General features: G+C 34.7%; 1 protein-coding gene across 1 annotated transcript; it reads left to right on the top strand.

Moving 5' to 3' along the window:
* Window positions 1-3,330: 3,330 nt before the first annotated feature.
* Window positions 3,331-4,755, top strand: LOC124912515 (zinc finger protein CONSTANS-LIKE 4-like). The gene is made up of 2 exons (XM_047453153.1): window positions 3,331-4,028; window positions 4,100-4,755. The coding sequence occupies exons 1-2, from the start codon at window positions 3,393-3,395 to the stop codon at window positions 4,460-4,462; spliced, it is 999 nt and encodes a 332-aa protein (XP_047309109.1). The 5' UTR covers window positions 3,331-3,392; the 3' UTR covers window positions 4,463-4,755.
* The last annotated feature ends 12,200 nt before the right edge of the window (window positions 4,756-16,955 follow it).

Here is a 16,955-nt window from a genome sequence, read left to right on the forward strand (position 1 = left end):
GTGCAGGTTGAGATGGAGGAAGTAAGAAGTAATGAACTAGAAATATCCAACATTGAGTTGACGGAGAGAGTGTTCGGACGCCAAAAGCATGGGGGAGTATTCGGTATGGGATCAGGCGTCCGACCCACACACTTTCGTGAGGATCTTCAAAGTGGCAACAATTCTCAACGAGCCACTAATCGATTGTTTGAGGAGAATCAAAGAATGGCGATGGAACTGGAGGAATTGAAAAAAGGGGTGAAGAAAAAACTCAAACGATTAATCAAATACAAGCAGAAAATGTAGAATTGATTTCAAGAATGGATAGGAAAAGTGCAAAACAGGAGATGAAATGTTAGAATTGAATGCAAGATTAGAGAGTTTTGAAATGTTTATGAGGCAGTATCAACCACCCTCACCTCCCCCCACCAACTAATTCTAGTATGTTTCGAATTGATTGAATACGTTTTAATTTTAATGTAAAACATTTTGTTTGGATGATTGGTTTAGGGTTTAGAATTTTGGAATGATCATTTGCTTTATGAATGTCATTTGTTTTATGAATTTATATTGATTTGGCTGAACAAGTTTCGGTTGAGCACAAAACAATCGGGCTATTTTTTAAATTTTGTAGGGAAAACCGAAAGGTAAATGGGATCTTTCGGTTTTTCTTAAAAAGGAAAAACCGAGAGTTCTTCATATATCTCTCGGTTTTATTTCAAAAGGAAAAACCGAGAGTTTTTGGAAATCTTTCGGTTTAGAGACCCGAGAGAAAAACCGAAAGTTAATAGGAAAACTTTCGGTTTTTCCCTTTGAAGAAAAGCCGGAAGTTTTCCAATTAATTTTCGGTTTTTCTTCAAAGGGAAAAACCGAAAATTTTCCTATTAACTTTCGGATTTTCTTCAAAGGGAAAAATCGAAAGTTTTCCTATTAACCTTTGGTTTTTCTCTCGGGTATCTAAACCGAAAACTATACGATAACTCTCGGTAAACGCTCAATTGTTTTTAACGAAAGAGTTAATACCGAGACATAGCGAGAGTTACCTAAACTTTCGGTATTGGGTCTATACCAAAAGTTATACGGTTAAAACCGAGAGTTTTTACTCTCGTTTTTTATCCCTTTTTCACCAGTGATTACCGAGAGCATTTTTTCGCTCTCGGCGATAATTTTCGATAATTGTGCAAATTTAATAGTGTTAGGTTTAAAAGTATTTTAGTCATTTTGGCATAATGTATTACTATATAAAAAGAGAGATAGGGTTATTATATATATATATATATATATATATATATATATATTTTGTTATTTATATCATTTTAAATTAGTGTTATTTATGTGATATTTTAACACTAACAATATTTTAATAAAAAATAAAAAAAATTAGTATTTTATAATTTACTTATAATTTTAAAAAAACAAATATAACTTCAACAAAATAAATGGAAAAAAGGTCGTCTCATAAAAGGCATACACGAAGAAAGAGTAAAAAGTTAAAAAATTAAAAAGTTAAAAGTAATAAAGAAAAACAAAATTTGTCAAATCTTTTTCCTATTTATTATATATATATGTTTAAGAGTCTCGTGATCTTTTGCAAGTGGTGGGATTTGGACAATCATATTAATAATATCCTCCCTCAGCTTTTTCAATTTGAACAGATTAACCCATCACAATCCATCTGATCACCAAAACTTTATCATACAGCCTGTTACACTAAATTCACCCCCTTCCTTCACGTGGGTCCTACATATTGGCAACTATAACTTTTTTTTTTTTTTTTAATGAACTTTCCATTTTATAAATTAAAAAGTTTAAGAACAATAATGCTTTGAAAACGCTAAAAATAAATCAGTATGGACAACATATTAATCTCCCTGAAGAAAACCTGAAAAATTAAAAAATAAATAAGTTTTGATGTCGTACTCAATAAAGTTGTGAATTATCGAAATAGTTAAGGATAACATTTTTTAACTATATTAGCAGAGAATTTTTATATTTTGTTACTTATGCCATATTAAGTTTTGAGTTATTTCAAATTAATTTGAAATAATTAAGTATTTATTTAAATTATTAATTAGTTTTTTTTAAGTGTACATGTTTATTAATAATTTAAAATAACTCAAATTGAATTGGAAGGAAATTGGAAGCCCACATATTGATCTCAAAAATAAATAAATTAATTTCCAACTTTACCTTTGAAACGAAATTTCCAAACATTCTTCAATTGACAACATTCACAAATAGAATTAGATTATATACAGGTCAATTTTGACATCATTTTGAACCTTACAACATCCTTCAGTTTTAAGTTCAGATATATATAAGTGGTTAAGGGATAAGTTTTTGTATTTTCTCTTTATGTATCAAATAAAAACTCTCTGATTAAGCCGTTTAAAGATTACAACATTTTAAATTAAGAAATATTATAAAAAAATGAAGTTAAAAACTTGCGGTTGGGAATTTCAAAATTTTCAAAGAGATGAAACTCACAATGAATTTGAATTAATTAAACTAAGCTTGCTGCTAAGGCCATATATAATATACTTGAATTAAGTTTTTCAGATGGAAGAAGTTTATGCTAAGACAAAATCAATTTTTATCCACATCATTGAATCAACTCAATGTAGTCTCATAACAATTGAAATGACTCTTTTAAAACAGTCATTTACTTATAAGATGTTCTTAGTTAGAATGAATAGGGTGAAATTTTCATCCTTGCCTGCTGGGTGGGCTGATTGTGTTACTTTGGAGATATGACACTTTAAGAAGTTTGACATTTGGGGTTTGTTCCATGTGAGTTATTTGAAAATTTTACCTAAAAATTCAACTATTACAATTTCCCGCATATATTCGCACGAGTAATAATATAAAAAACCGTGAAAATATATTACGATAAAAATATTATAGGATTTTAAATTTTATTTTTAACCGTTTTAAGTTTATAGGCGAGTCAACCCAAAATCCGACCCAAGTATCCACTTACTATCACATATATATATCCAAATTAACCACAGCTATCGACCCGACAATCCAGACATTTTAAAAATTAAGCATCATTATATATATATAAAAATTTACACGGTCAGAACAAGCTATTTATCGATCGGACCCGGTTATAAAAAACGCCAATGTTTTATTTTTATTTTAAGAAAGTGCACTACCAACCAAATTTTGTTTTTTTTTTTTAAATTGTCAAGTTTTGATGGGCTAATGATGATGTTTAAAACTAATAATAGATACTAATATCTATTTTGTTGTCATGGAAATTTTCGTGGCAGAGGTTGTTACACGTGTCATCAGAATACTCATTAGCATCCCCTCTAAAATCAATAGAAAGTCTGCTGTTCTTACAAAGGATTTGGATTAACATCTCTCTTCGTAGACTGTTTGAGAGAGAGAAAAGAAAAACAGAAATCATGGGCAAGTTTTTCCCGGTGGCGGCATGGGGGATGATGACAGCAGCTAAATCCTGCGATTCATGCAAATCCGCAGCTGCCATCCTTTTCTGCCGTACAGACTCTGCTTTTCTTTGCGTCGGATGTGATTCCAGGCACCACCAGATTTCTTCATCGGCGGCGCGTCAGGTTAAGCACGAGCGTGTATGGATGTGTGAGGTTTGTGAACAAGCTCCGGCAAGTTTCACTTGCCGTGCTGATGCAGCAGCTCTTTGCATCACCTGCGACCGTGACATCCATTCCGCTAACCCCTTAGCAAGCCGTCATGAGCGTCTTCCGGTTACTTCTTTCTATGAAACAGCTGAATCCGTCCTTCTTAAATCTTCAATCGCCGCCACCTTCAACTCCGGCGAATCCCAACCTGACCCGTCACTTAAAATATGCCCAGATACTATGTTTTGTGACAATGATCAATATCTTGACTTTGATAGTTACAGTAGCCTCTCTCTCCAGAACTGTGGGAGCGACAGCGTGGTTCCTGTTCAACATCAAATCAAAAGCACAAATTCTCCGCCGCCGGCGATGATCAATCCTACCGGACCGGCGGATCGCTATTTCGAGATTGATTTCTCTAACCCTCAATCTATAAGTCACAGCGTGAGCACACATCTCAGAAATCCAACATTTTTTTTCGATAATTAAAGTTAATGAATTTATGCCCATTTCAGGTCTCTACTTCGTCCATGGACGTCGGAGTTGTGCCGGAGGGAAGCTCTATATCGGAGATATCGTATCCTTTAGGCAAGATTATTGGATCGGGTTTTGATTTAGACGGGTCAATGAACCCGATTCCAGCTCAGGGTAGTGATAGACAGGCTAGAGTTATGAGATACAGAGAGAAACGAAAGAACCGGAAGTTTGAGAAAACGATCCGATACGCATCGAGAAAGGCCTACGCGGAGACCCGACCAAGAATCAAGGGTCGGTTTGCTAAACGAACCGATGCGGGTCCGGATGAAATGGACCCGATATTCATATCCGGGTCGTCCGCTTGTTTCATGGGTGGATACGGTGTTGTTCCTTCGTTCTGATGGTTCTTTTGGTGATAGTATGATTATAAGGCCTCGTTTGACTCTCAATTATATTTATCAATTAGATTTTAAGTAATTGCACTATTATGTATGGCGTAAGCACCATTTTATATCCTTTACTGTTAGTTGGTGTTTTTGATCGGCAAGTATTCACCGTCGATTTGATGCTGCGCTTGAGTATTATTGGAAAAGCTCGGTCTCATGTTACGAATCCAACAACTTTTCCTCTAAAGTTAGGAGTATTAATGTAATTAAACACCTCTCTCAAACTGATTAATTCTCTTGAGTTTATTATTAGTGATTGAATTTATTGTAGCATTAAATAATGGTACGACTTAATCATATAATTATCAAAGAGTATATTTGCTTGAAAGGATGATAGGGGTAGCAACACAAGGAGCGCTCAGAGGAATTATGGAAACAGAGAGGAATTATGGAAACAGTGAATGTTAGGTTAATTCGATGCTACATGTACAGGCACTATCTGTATTTCACTTGTATTTCACTTATGAAGTGACACTTATACACAAAAGTAAAGCATCATCTCTCATTTGTTAATTTTTTTTCTCTTTGTACATATAGCATTTTCTTAATGGATACATGCACTATCAGTACATGTAGTATCGAATAAACCCGACTAACATATGGACTAACCACAGTGAATCCGACGTTGCCATGCCATGTCGGATAAATAAAAAAAATTGAAAAACATTTCCCCCCTCATTAAAAAAGGGTTTCTCTCTCCTATTGCAAACAGTTGTGTATCTTTGTTTCTTCTTCTCCTTTGGTTGTTTTCCTTTCGTGTTTCTTCTTCTCTACTGGTTGCTCTTCTGTTTGCTCACGTATCTTCTTTTTCTCTTTCGTTTGCTCCTCGATATCAAGCAGTTCTGAAAAACTTGTCTTTGAAACTTAAATGAATATAGTAAGTTTTCATTTTTATTTCTTATTTCAAATTTTCAAATTTTCAAATTTTACGTTTTTTTTGAAACTTTACGTTATCTCTCATTTGATAATCAAGATTCACGGAAATAAATTGTTTTGTTTATTGAATCGATGAAGAAATCGGAAAATAAAACCAGGAGTACAAACTACCGTGTTTGCTATATAAATTTCATTTTTCAATCATTATAAGTCGTAATAGAACATAAAACTAAGCATTCTAAATGATTATAACAACTGTTGTTAACATCTTTTATATTTTTAAACACTTCAGTTAATTGTACTACGGTTTACATTAAGGTGTTAATCGTTTTACATGAAGGTGTAAATCATTTTACACCTTCATGTATAACATTTTATATGACGGCCTACTTTATATATTACAGTTTTCATGCATTATATGTTATATTTTTTTTTTTTGTATATATCATATTTTTCAAACATTATAAGTCATAAATGAAAATTAAATCAATCATTCTAAATAATTATAACAACTTTTATTCATACAATAGAGTTTCAATAAAGTACTTGAGAAAGTTCAGAAGACAAAAGTGTTATAAATGAATTGTTTATCATTCTCAAACTATCATTCTACTGTTGTGTAATTGACAGTGTTATGGAGCATACACTAATAATAAAATCTACATTGTTAATTAGAGTTTATTAAGTTTTCTTTTTTGTTTTGGGCTTGGGCCTAACCAAAGTTATTTAGGTTTTTACCTGAATGTATCTTCTCACATATCTCATCACACATTTTTTTCCCAATAAACCTCTCATCTCGTGACCTTACAATTTAACTTTGGTCGAATAAAAAATTTCAAACATTACCAATCTCTTTTTTACTCTCATTTTAGTCCATCAATGCTCAATCAACCTCTAATCTCGTGACCTTAAAGTACTCTGACTGACCAACCATATCATTTCACATTTATCTACCAATTTAAATAGGACTTCTTATCTCGTGACCATAACTTTCACTTCGGTCAAACAACTAATTTTCTTGCATATTTTAAGCACCAATATCAATTTCTTTCCAAATTGACCTCCACCTCTTTACCTTACTTTCACTTCAACTATTCAAAAATCATCTCATTCCATATTTAAACACCAATCACAATCGACTTCTATTCTCTCAAAGACCTTACTTTCACATCATCAAACAACTCATTTTCTCACATATTTTATAATATACAACCCAACATTCTTAACCTCACTTCGACTAATCATACATCTCATTCCACATTTATCTACTACAATTGACCTCTCATCTCATCTCATTACCTTACTTTCACTTTAACTAATTAACCATCTCATTTCACATTTATCCATCAATTCACAATTGACATCTCATCCCGAGACATTGCATTCACTTTGTCAAACAACTCATCTCCTAACATATTTTACAATATATAACCCGACATTTTTCATCCTCAATTCAGCTAACCATTTATCCACCTCAATAATCAACCTCTCATATGTGACCTTACACTTCCACTTCGGTCAAATCAACAATCTCCAACATCACCAATCTCTTTTACTCTTCACTTTGGTCACCAATACCTAACTGACCTCTTAACTAGTGAGTCATCTCCTCACATATTTTACAATATATAACCTGATTTTTTTATCATCACTTCGGATAACTAACCATCTCATTCTACATTTATTTACACCCTAATTAACCACTCATATTGTGTGACCTTACACAATTTCATTTTGATCAAATTAACATCTCCAACGTTAACAATCTCTTTTACCATCACTTTGACCCATCAATTTCCCAATCGACCTCTAAGCGCATGACCTTACTTACATCGATTAACCAAAACCATCTCATTCCACATTTTAATTCCATTAATCTCAATCAACCTCTCATCTCTAAACTTACTTTAATTTCGGTCAAATAATCCATTTCCTCACATATTTTATAATAAACAACCTGACTTAGTAATCTTCACTTTGACTGATCAACCCATCTTATTTCACATTTACCAATCTCTTTTACCCTCATTTTGGCCCACCAATTCCCAATCGACCTCTCATCGTTTGACATACTCACTTCGACTAACCAACCATCTCATTCCATATTTTTATCTACCTCAATTGACCTCTAATCTTGTGACCTTATATTTAACTTCGGTCAAATCAACAAACAACAAAGCATCTCTTTCCATATCGTGAATGTCATTTACCCAACCATCAATTCCATCGCATATTTTAACCATCCATCTCAATCAACCTCTAATTTTGTGAATGTCATTTACCCACCCATCAATTTTATCGCAAATTTTAACCAATATTATTTGTATCCAACAATCTCCTCACTTCGATAAACCAATATTTTTATTTCACATATTAACCGTAAATAATTTTTAATAGTTTAAAAATGGTGCCTAATGACACTTCAACCATTAAGATTGTTAATTTATATTTATAATTTTATGTATGCCTAACAATTAAAAAATACTTTATATATATATATATATATATATATATATATATATATATATATATATATATATATATATATATATATATATATATATATATATATATATATATAATATTTGTATTTTTAAAATTAATAAATACTTATTATTTTAATATATTTAAATTAAATTTTTATTTTTAAAATTTAATAATTTTTTCACTAAGGTTTATTATATATTTATATTAATGAATTATTATTATAAAATTAATGTTGATTTTTTATTATTTTTTAAATAGATTTTGAATTATTAATTTTATTTATTTAGATTTATTATTAAAATAAAAAAAAATAATGAAATGTATCATTTTTTTTCCTAATTAACTAAAGTCTGTTTTCACTATTAAAGTTTATTAATATATATATATATATATATATATATATATATATATATATATATATATATATATATATATATAATATTAATATTGATTTTGTAATATTTTTTTAAATAAATTTTGAATTAATAATTTTATTTATTTATATTTAAAATAAAAAAATAATAAAATGTGTTAATATCTTTACTAATTAACTAAACTCTTATATATATATATATTCCTCAAAAAAGCTAACCACTTATCCTAATCACAGTTTCACACTTCTCATATCCTTCAGTAAACCAACCATCAATCTCAATCGACCTCTAATCTTTGACCTCACGATCCTTTGTTACCGACCTCTTATCTCTCGACAAACCACGTCTCAATCACACTTTAACAAGTTTTTTATCCCTAAAATAACAAACCACCAATCTCAATTGACATTTAGCATTGTGTCATATTTTTTAACCACTTTTAATTGTTATCGGCCTATTATCCCTCGACAAACCACATCCCAATCACACTTGGTTAAAGGTTGTACTTGTTTTGTTAGGTTACAAGTTAGAAACATACATATAACATTTTTAATTTTATTTTTAACCGTTTTAAGTTTATGGATGGGTTAACCCATAATTCGACTCAAATATCCATTTACTATCACATACATATCCAAATTAACCACAACTATCGACCCAGCAATCCGGACACTTTGAAATTAAGCATTATTATATATATATATATATATTAGTTAGTTAAAAAATTGAACTTATGTTGTTAAAAATGTCCCACGTTCATCAACTTTGGTGTTGAATTTAAAATATAAAGTCTTATTAGTTAAGTTGGTTAAATAGTCTTATTGGCCAAAGTATTAACCCCCAAGAATGTCTAGAGATTGTTGAGTTATTGAAAGCCAACAAAGACGTCTTTTCCTTGTCATACAAAGACATGTCAAGTCTGTGAAGCAAAGGCTCAAACGAATGAAAGAGAAAGCCGTGAAAAAAATACGAGAAGAAGTCTGAAAGTAACTCGAAGTTATATTTCTCGAGGTAGTGGAATATCCTACCTGGATTTCCAACGTAGTCCCCGTCTAGAAGAAATATGGAAGATTATGTGTGTGTAGATTATCAGGATCTGAACAAGGTCAGCCCTAAAGATCATTTCCCGCTACCACAAATCGACATATTGGTCGATCATGATGCCAATCATGATGCCGATAATGAATTGTTATCATTCATGGATGGATTATCAGGATACAACCAAATTATGATCGCCCTACAAGATAAGAAAAATACCACGTTTATAACAAAGGTAGAAACTTTCTGTTATATGGTCATGTCTTTCCGTCTTAAGAAAACGGTAGCCACTTATTAAAGGGTAGCCACTATGATCCTTCACGACATGATCAACAAAGAGGCGAAAGTATATATCGACGACATGATTCTCAAATAAAATGATCGAGAAGGACATGTTCTAAATCTCGAAAAAATCCTATAAAAATTAGGAAATAATAACTATGACTTAACTTGAAGAAATCCACCTTCGGAGTCACAGCTGGTAAATGCTAGGCTTTTGAATCACATAAAGGGGCCATAAAGTCGATCCCTCTAAGATTGAAACAATCACGGTTATGTCGATCCCTCGAAATTAAAGAGAGGTCCACGGATTTTTGGGTAAAATCAAATTCATTAGCCGATTCATTAGTAAGCATACTATGACATGCGATCCATTGCTTAAGCTGTTGAAGAAAGATCAAAATTTTGTATAGGATGAAGATTGTCAACTAGCCTTTGATAGAATCAATGATTACTTAAAATTCTCTCACATATGCATGCCGCCCAGAGATAGCATTCCTCTCATCCTATACATTATTGTAGCAGACACAATAATAGAAAGTCTGTTGGCTCAAGAAAAAGAGGATCAACTCTAAACGGTTGTGTACTACATCAGTAAACAAATGATTGGGTGTGAACTAAATTACACTCCAGTTGAGAAAACTTGATAGGCCTTAGCATGGGTCACCCAATGGTTGAGACACTACATGTAAGCCCACCCACATCAAGTTAGTATCAAGACTAGACCTGATCCATTTCTTGTTCCAATGAACTCTTCTGCAACCAATAAAAGATATGCGCTTGAAAACTTCAGGAAGCTGAGTCTGCTTGAAGAGAATTTTATTAGACAGAAATCAAGACAGAACTGGCTTTCGTTAGGTGACAAAAACACAACTTTCTTCTACAGAAAATGCAAGGCTAGAAACATGAGAAACAATGTGTACAGACTGAAGAATGATGATGGTGAATATGTTCAGGGTCAAAAGGGTGTCCAAGATCTGGCTATTGATTTCTATAAGCAGCTTATGGGTACAAGAAAGCAACATCAAAGTCACCTGAATACCTTGTATCAAATTATTGATAGGAAAATCTCTGCAGAAGATAGTCGCAAGTTGATAAGGGTGGTCACGAAGGTTGAAGTTAAAGAAGCTCTGTTTAGTATTGATGGGAATAAAAGTCCGGGTCCTGATGGGTTTAATGCACAGTTCTTCAAAGATAATTGGTCGGTTGTGGGTAAAGATGTTACTGATGGGGTTCTGGAGTTTTTCAAAAACAGGAAGATGTTAAAGCAATGGAATACAGCGGTCCTAACCTTGATCCCCAAAACTGCGGTACCTGAGAAAGTACAAGATTTCAGACCAATTTCCTACTGCAATGTGATTTATAAAATAATTTCAAAATTCATTTCTAAACGTTTTAAAAATGTTATAGGAAAAATAATAAATCTTAATAAATCTGCATTCATCCCCGGTAGGACAATCTCTCATAATATTCTTCTCATGCAGAGCCTATTAAAAGGCTACGGGAAAAAGAAAATATCCCCGAGAGTGGCTTTCAAAATAGATATCAAGAAAGCTTTTGACTCTGTTAGATGGGAAGCCATTCGAGACTTTCTGGTTGTTTCTGCTTTTCCTATGATTTTTATCGATTGGATTATGCAATGCGTTTCATCATCCTGCTTTGTTGTTAGCGTCAATGGAGTCCACAGAGGCTATTTCAAGGGTGAAAACGGGGTAAGGCAAGGGGACCCCCTCTCTTCTTACCTTTTCGTAGCTATCATGGCGATCTTTGAGAGCATCTTCGCGATGTTCCGAAAGAATCGTCCATACATCTTTCACCCATTCTGTGAGGTAGAGGAGGTAACACATTTATGCTTTACTGACGATTTGTTCATTCTAGCGCACGCGGACGTTGATTCCATTAAAACTATTAGGACTGCACTAACGTTCTTTTCTGAGGTAACAGGTTTAACTATTAATGAAAGCAAAAGTGTGGCATTTTATGGAGGCGTGAAGGACGAAACAAAGCAGGACATCTTCAACATCATGGGCATCAAGGAAGGCAGATTTCCCATAAGGTACTTAGGAATTCCGTTAACTGCGAAGCGGATCGAGATCTCACACTGCAAGCTGCTGATTGAAAAGGTAAAAAACACGATATCTGGCTGGGCAGCGAAAAACTTTCTTATGCAGGGAGGATCGAACTTATCAAAACCGTGGTTATGGGCATAGTTGGCTATTGGGCGCAGCAAATGGTCATTCCGAAGAAGGTAATGAAGGAACTCGACACACTGATGAGAAACTTTATCTGGGGTAATAATGGAAGAGGAGGAAAGAAAGTCAAATGGACCGCTCTCTGCAAACCGAAGGACGAGGGAGGCATCGACTTGAAGAACTATATCGAGTGGAACAATGCTCTAACCTTCAAGCATCTATGGGCTTTGGAGCGCAATCAGGAGTCACTATGGATCAAATGGGTGCATACGAGATTTATGAAACACGAAACCAGCATCTGGACCTGCAAAATTCACGAATATATGAACTAGTCTCTAAAAAAGATTCTTAAACTAAGAAGCGATATTGAAGATCTTTATGACATCCAACTAGGGGACGGGAAAGGCACTCTATTCTGGCACGACCCTTGGTTTGAAAACCAGCCTATCATCGACAAGGAGCAGTTTCAAAATACTCGTATCAGAAGGGACTGCGCAAAAGCGAAAATCAGAGACATCAAATACGGGAATTGGAACTTGCTCTTGAGAAGAATTCCAGAAGGAAAGAGGATACTTGATCATATAAGTAACATACAACTACATGACAAAACGGATATTCATGAATGGAAAGCTGAGGACAATGGGAAGCTGGTATTGAAGAAAATATGGGAGGTAATCCGGGAAAAAGCGCAGAAAGTAGAATGGGCTCCTCTTGTATGGTCAACGAAGATTATCCCTCGACACCAGTTCATCCTATGGCTCGCCTTCTGGGGAAGACTCAGCACACGTGATTGTATCAGTAAGTATATGAGCATCCCGGACGCGAGCTGTCTTCTATGCATAGGAAATGAAGAAACCATAGATCACCTATTCGGGAGCTGTTGTATTGCTTTCGGAGCTTTGGGACAGATTCTATAAAAGCCTGTAGCTGATCAGTTTCCCGAGCGAATGGAATGAAATCAAAGAAGCGGCACTACTAAAAGCCAAGGGAAATAGATTTGCAACAAGCGTGTTCAAGTGCGGCTTTGGAGCAGTGGTGTATAACATTTGGCAAGAACGGAATGCAAGGGTATATGACAGAACCCGCAGGAGCATTGACGAGTTATGGAAAGATATTGTATCGGATTGCAGCGCCCTCGCGGGAACGTGGAGAGGAATTCCAAGCACGGAGCAGAACTAGAATATCTGCAGGAACTGGAATTTACCGTTTTTTAAACTCACTAGAATTGAAAGCATTGTAAACAGATAATTCATTTACGTTTTTAGTTTTTATTCAGAATGTTACGACTTCAAAATCATTCTAGGCCTGTCTAGAATGATCTCTTAAACTCGTGGTTTTTTTTCCCGTTTTTGGGAATTTTTAATGAAATGACGCTAAGTCGTTTTCCCAAAAAAAAAAACTCTTCTACAACCAAGGCTAGATAAATGGATGATGATATTATTTGAATACAACAAAGCCTATACAGTACAAAAGTCTATTAAAGCAAGCGTTGTTGCGGACTTCCTTTTTAACCAACCCATAATTTTTTAGTCAAAAGACAAACTCAAATTCCCCGACGAGGGAGTTATGAGTACAACATCAGACACATAGAAAATGATATTTGATGAAGCTTCTAGAAAGCGAGGTTACGGAATTGGGATTTTGTTAGTTGACCTGAAAGAAACATACAACCTAATATCCCATCACCAATAAAAATGTCGAATATGAGGCATGCCTCTCGGGTCTTAAATTGGCATATGAAAAGGGGGCAACCAAGCTAGAAGTCGTTGGCGACTCTAACTTGATTATATCCCAAGCCAATGGCACGTGACAAGTGAAAGAGAAAAATATAAAACCCTACCAAGCCCACTTGACCAAAATCATGAGAAAAATCGATCAAGTATCATTTGTTCACACTCTAAAAAGCCAAAATTTCTTCGCTGATGCTCTGGCTAATTTAACAGCCATGACTCAAATTCCTGACGGAATCAAAGTCAAACCTTTGAAAATATGACAAAAGCAACGACATTCTTTTGAATTGGGGGTAGTCACTTCCTATGAGAAACTTGTTAAACCCTTATATGATACTCTCTAGAAGTACATCTAGTATGGAGAATACCCTTCTCATTTCTGAGCTAAGGAACGATGGACATTGTGCCATTATTCCACCAACTACGCTTGGATTGTCAATAGACTTTACCTTCAATCTTTCGATGGTCAAAATATGTTCTACATAGATAATCCTAAGTCCAAGAGGATCGTGGAAGAAGTGCATGCAGGGACATGTGGCCCACAAATGAATAGAATGGCTTTAACAAAGAAAATATTTCGCCTAGGATATTATTGGAAAAACCTTGAACAAAAATGTGTGAGTTATATAAGGAGTCGTCATTAGTGCCAAATATATGCTTACTTGAAGTGTATACCGGTCTCTCTCCTCTACAACATGATATCCTTTGGCCCTTTTCCACATGGGGCATTGACGTAATCGGGAAAATCTATCCCCATACGTCAAATGGACACGAGTTAATACTCGTTATTATAGACTACTTCACCAAATGGGTTGAAGCAGCCTCTTACAAAGTCTTGAAATCATCTCAGCTAGCCTTTGACAGAATCAATGATTACTTAAAATTATCTCTTATATGCATGCCTCCTAGAGCTGACATTCCTCTCATTCTATACTTTATTATAACAGACACAGTCATGGGAAGCCTGTTGACTTAAGAAAAAGAGGATCAACTCTAAACAGTTGTGTACTACGTTAGTAAACAAATGACTGGATGTGAACTTAATTACACTCCATCTGAGAAAATGTGTTTGTCCTTAGTATGGGTCACTCAAAGGTTGAGACACTACATGAAATCCCACCCTCATCAAGTTGGTATCAAGACTAGACCCGATCCATTTCTTGTTCCAACGAACAATTCTGTCACCAAGGCTGGCCAAATAGATGATGATATTATCCAAATACGACATAGCCTATACGGTACATAAGTCTATTAAAGCAAGCGTTGTTGAGGACTTCCTTGATGACCAACCCATCATTTTTGAGTCAGAAGACGAACTTGAATTCTCCGACGAGCGAGTTATGAGTACAACATCAGACACATAAAAACTGATGTGTGATGGAGCTTCCAGAAAGTGAGGTTACGAAATTGGGATTTTGTTTGTTGACCCGAAAGAGACATGCAACCTAATATCCATAAAATTCGAATATTCCATCACCAATAACGAGGTTGAATATGAGGCATGCCTCTCGGGTCTCAAGTTGGCATATGAAAAAGGGGCAAACAAGCTAGAAATCGTTGGTGACTCTAGCTTGGTTATATCCTAAGCCAATGACATGTGGAAAGTGAAAGGAAAAAACTTAAAACCCAACCATGCCCACTTGACCAAAACCATGAGAAAAATCGATTAAGTATCATTTGTTCACGCTCTAAAATGCCAAAATCACTTCGCGGATGCTTTAGCTAATTTAGAAGTTATGACTCAAATTTTTGACAGAATCAAAGTCAAACCTTTTAAAATCTGACAAAAGCAACGACCTTCTTTTGAATCGGGGGTAGTCACTTCCTGTGAGAAAGTTGTTAAACCCTTGTAATATACTCTTCAGAAGTACATTTAGTATGGAGAATACCCTTCTCATTTCGGAGCTAAGGAGCGATGGACATTGTGGCAGTATTCCACCAACTACGTTTGGATTTCCAATAGGATTTACCGTCGATCTTTCGATGACTAAAATATGTTCTACATAGACAATCCTAAGTCCAAGAGAATCATGGATGAAGTTCATGCAGGGACATGTGGCCTACAAATTAATGGAATGTCTTTAGAGAATAAAATAATCTGTCTAGGATATGTTTGGCAAAATCTCGAACAAGAATGTGTGAGTTATGTAAGGAGCTATCATCAGTTCCAAATTTACGTTAACCTGAAGCATATATCGGTCTCGCTCCTTTAAAACATGATATCCCCCTGGCCCTTTTCCACATGGGACATCAACGTAATCGGGAAGATCTATCCCCATGCATATAATGTACACGAGTTCGTACTCGTTGTTATAGACTACTTCACCAAATGGGTTGAAGCAACCTCTTACAAAGTCTTGAAATCATCTCAAGTAGCAAAGTTATCCGAAGTAGTATCATCACTAAATATGGAGTTCCTCACGCCCTAATTTTGTACAATGGTCGACATTTCTAAAGAAAAATGTTACAATTTCTTGACTAGTTCAAGATCGAGCATCACAAATTATCTCCCTATAGACCCCAAACCAATGGCGCGATTGAAGCGGCTAACAAAAATGTGATTAGGATCATCAAGAAGGTGACCCAACACGTATAAGGACTAACATGAGAAGCTACCATACGCCTTATAGGGATATCGTACAACCGCTCGAGCATCGACGGACGAAACTCCTTACTCTCTAGTTTATAGTATTGAAACCGTACAACCCATCGAAATTGAGATTCAAACTCTAAGGATACTCTTAAAGACCCTCGTCATAGAATAAGACTAGCTCAAATCTCGATATGACCAACATACATTAATGGAGGACAAGAGGTTAAACGTTATGTGCAAAATCCAAGCTTACCAAAAATTCATATCAGACACCTTAAATGAAAGGTAAAACCTAGAAACCTCAAAGAAGGTAATATAATTATCAAACGAACCCGGGAACTCCTAGATCATAGGGTCAAGTTTCGACCCCAATGGAAAGGCCCCTTCATACTTAAGACAATCCTCTCTAGACGAGTTATTCGCATATCTAATCTAAAAGGCGAAGAGTTCATTGCGCCAAGAAATCTTGATGCGCTTAAAAGATATTTTGTATAATATTAAGAATCTATAAAATGGTTTAAAGATCGACCTCAAAATAAGTTTATCTCAACATAATCTAATCTCAAGTTTTGTATAACTTGCAACATGGACAAAGGACTCATGGTTCGAACTACGGAGACCAGATTCTTCTCTTGTAGAAAAATAAACCGAAAATATACGTAGGCAACCCGCATGTTTATGGGCCTGGTGTCAAATATATAAATAAAACCCCAGTCCCTTCTTTAAGAGAAAGAAAATCTTTTGAGAAAGGAAAAAAACATCGATCTCATCCAAGAGCCAATGCTCTCGAATTTTAAGAAATAAGTAGTGGAAAAGCAAAGACCATCGCTTCCTTTTGAGTGATATTCTCAAAAACAAAACGAGGATTTTATAATAAAC

This window comes from Impatiens glandulifera, chromosome 8 (genome assembly GCF_907164915.1).
Source record: "Impatiens glandulifera chromosome 8, dImpGla2.1, whole genome shotgun sequence".
Taxonomy (NCBI): domain Eukaryota; kingdom Viridiplantae; phylum Streptophyta; class Magnoliopsida; order Ericales; family Balsaminaceae; genus Impatiens; species Impatiens glandulifera.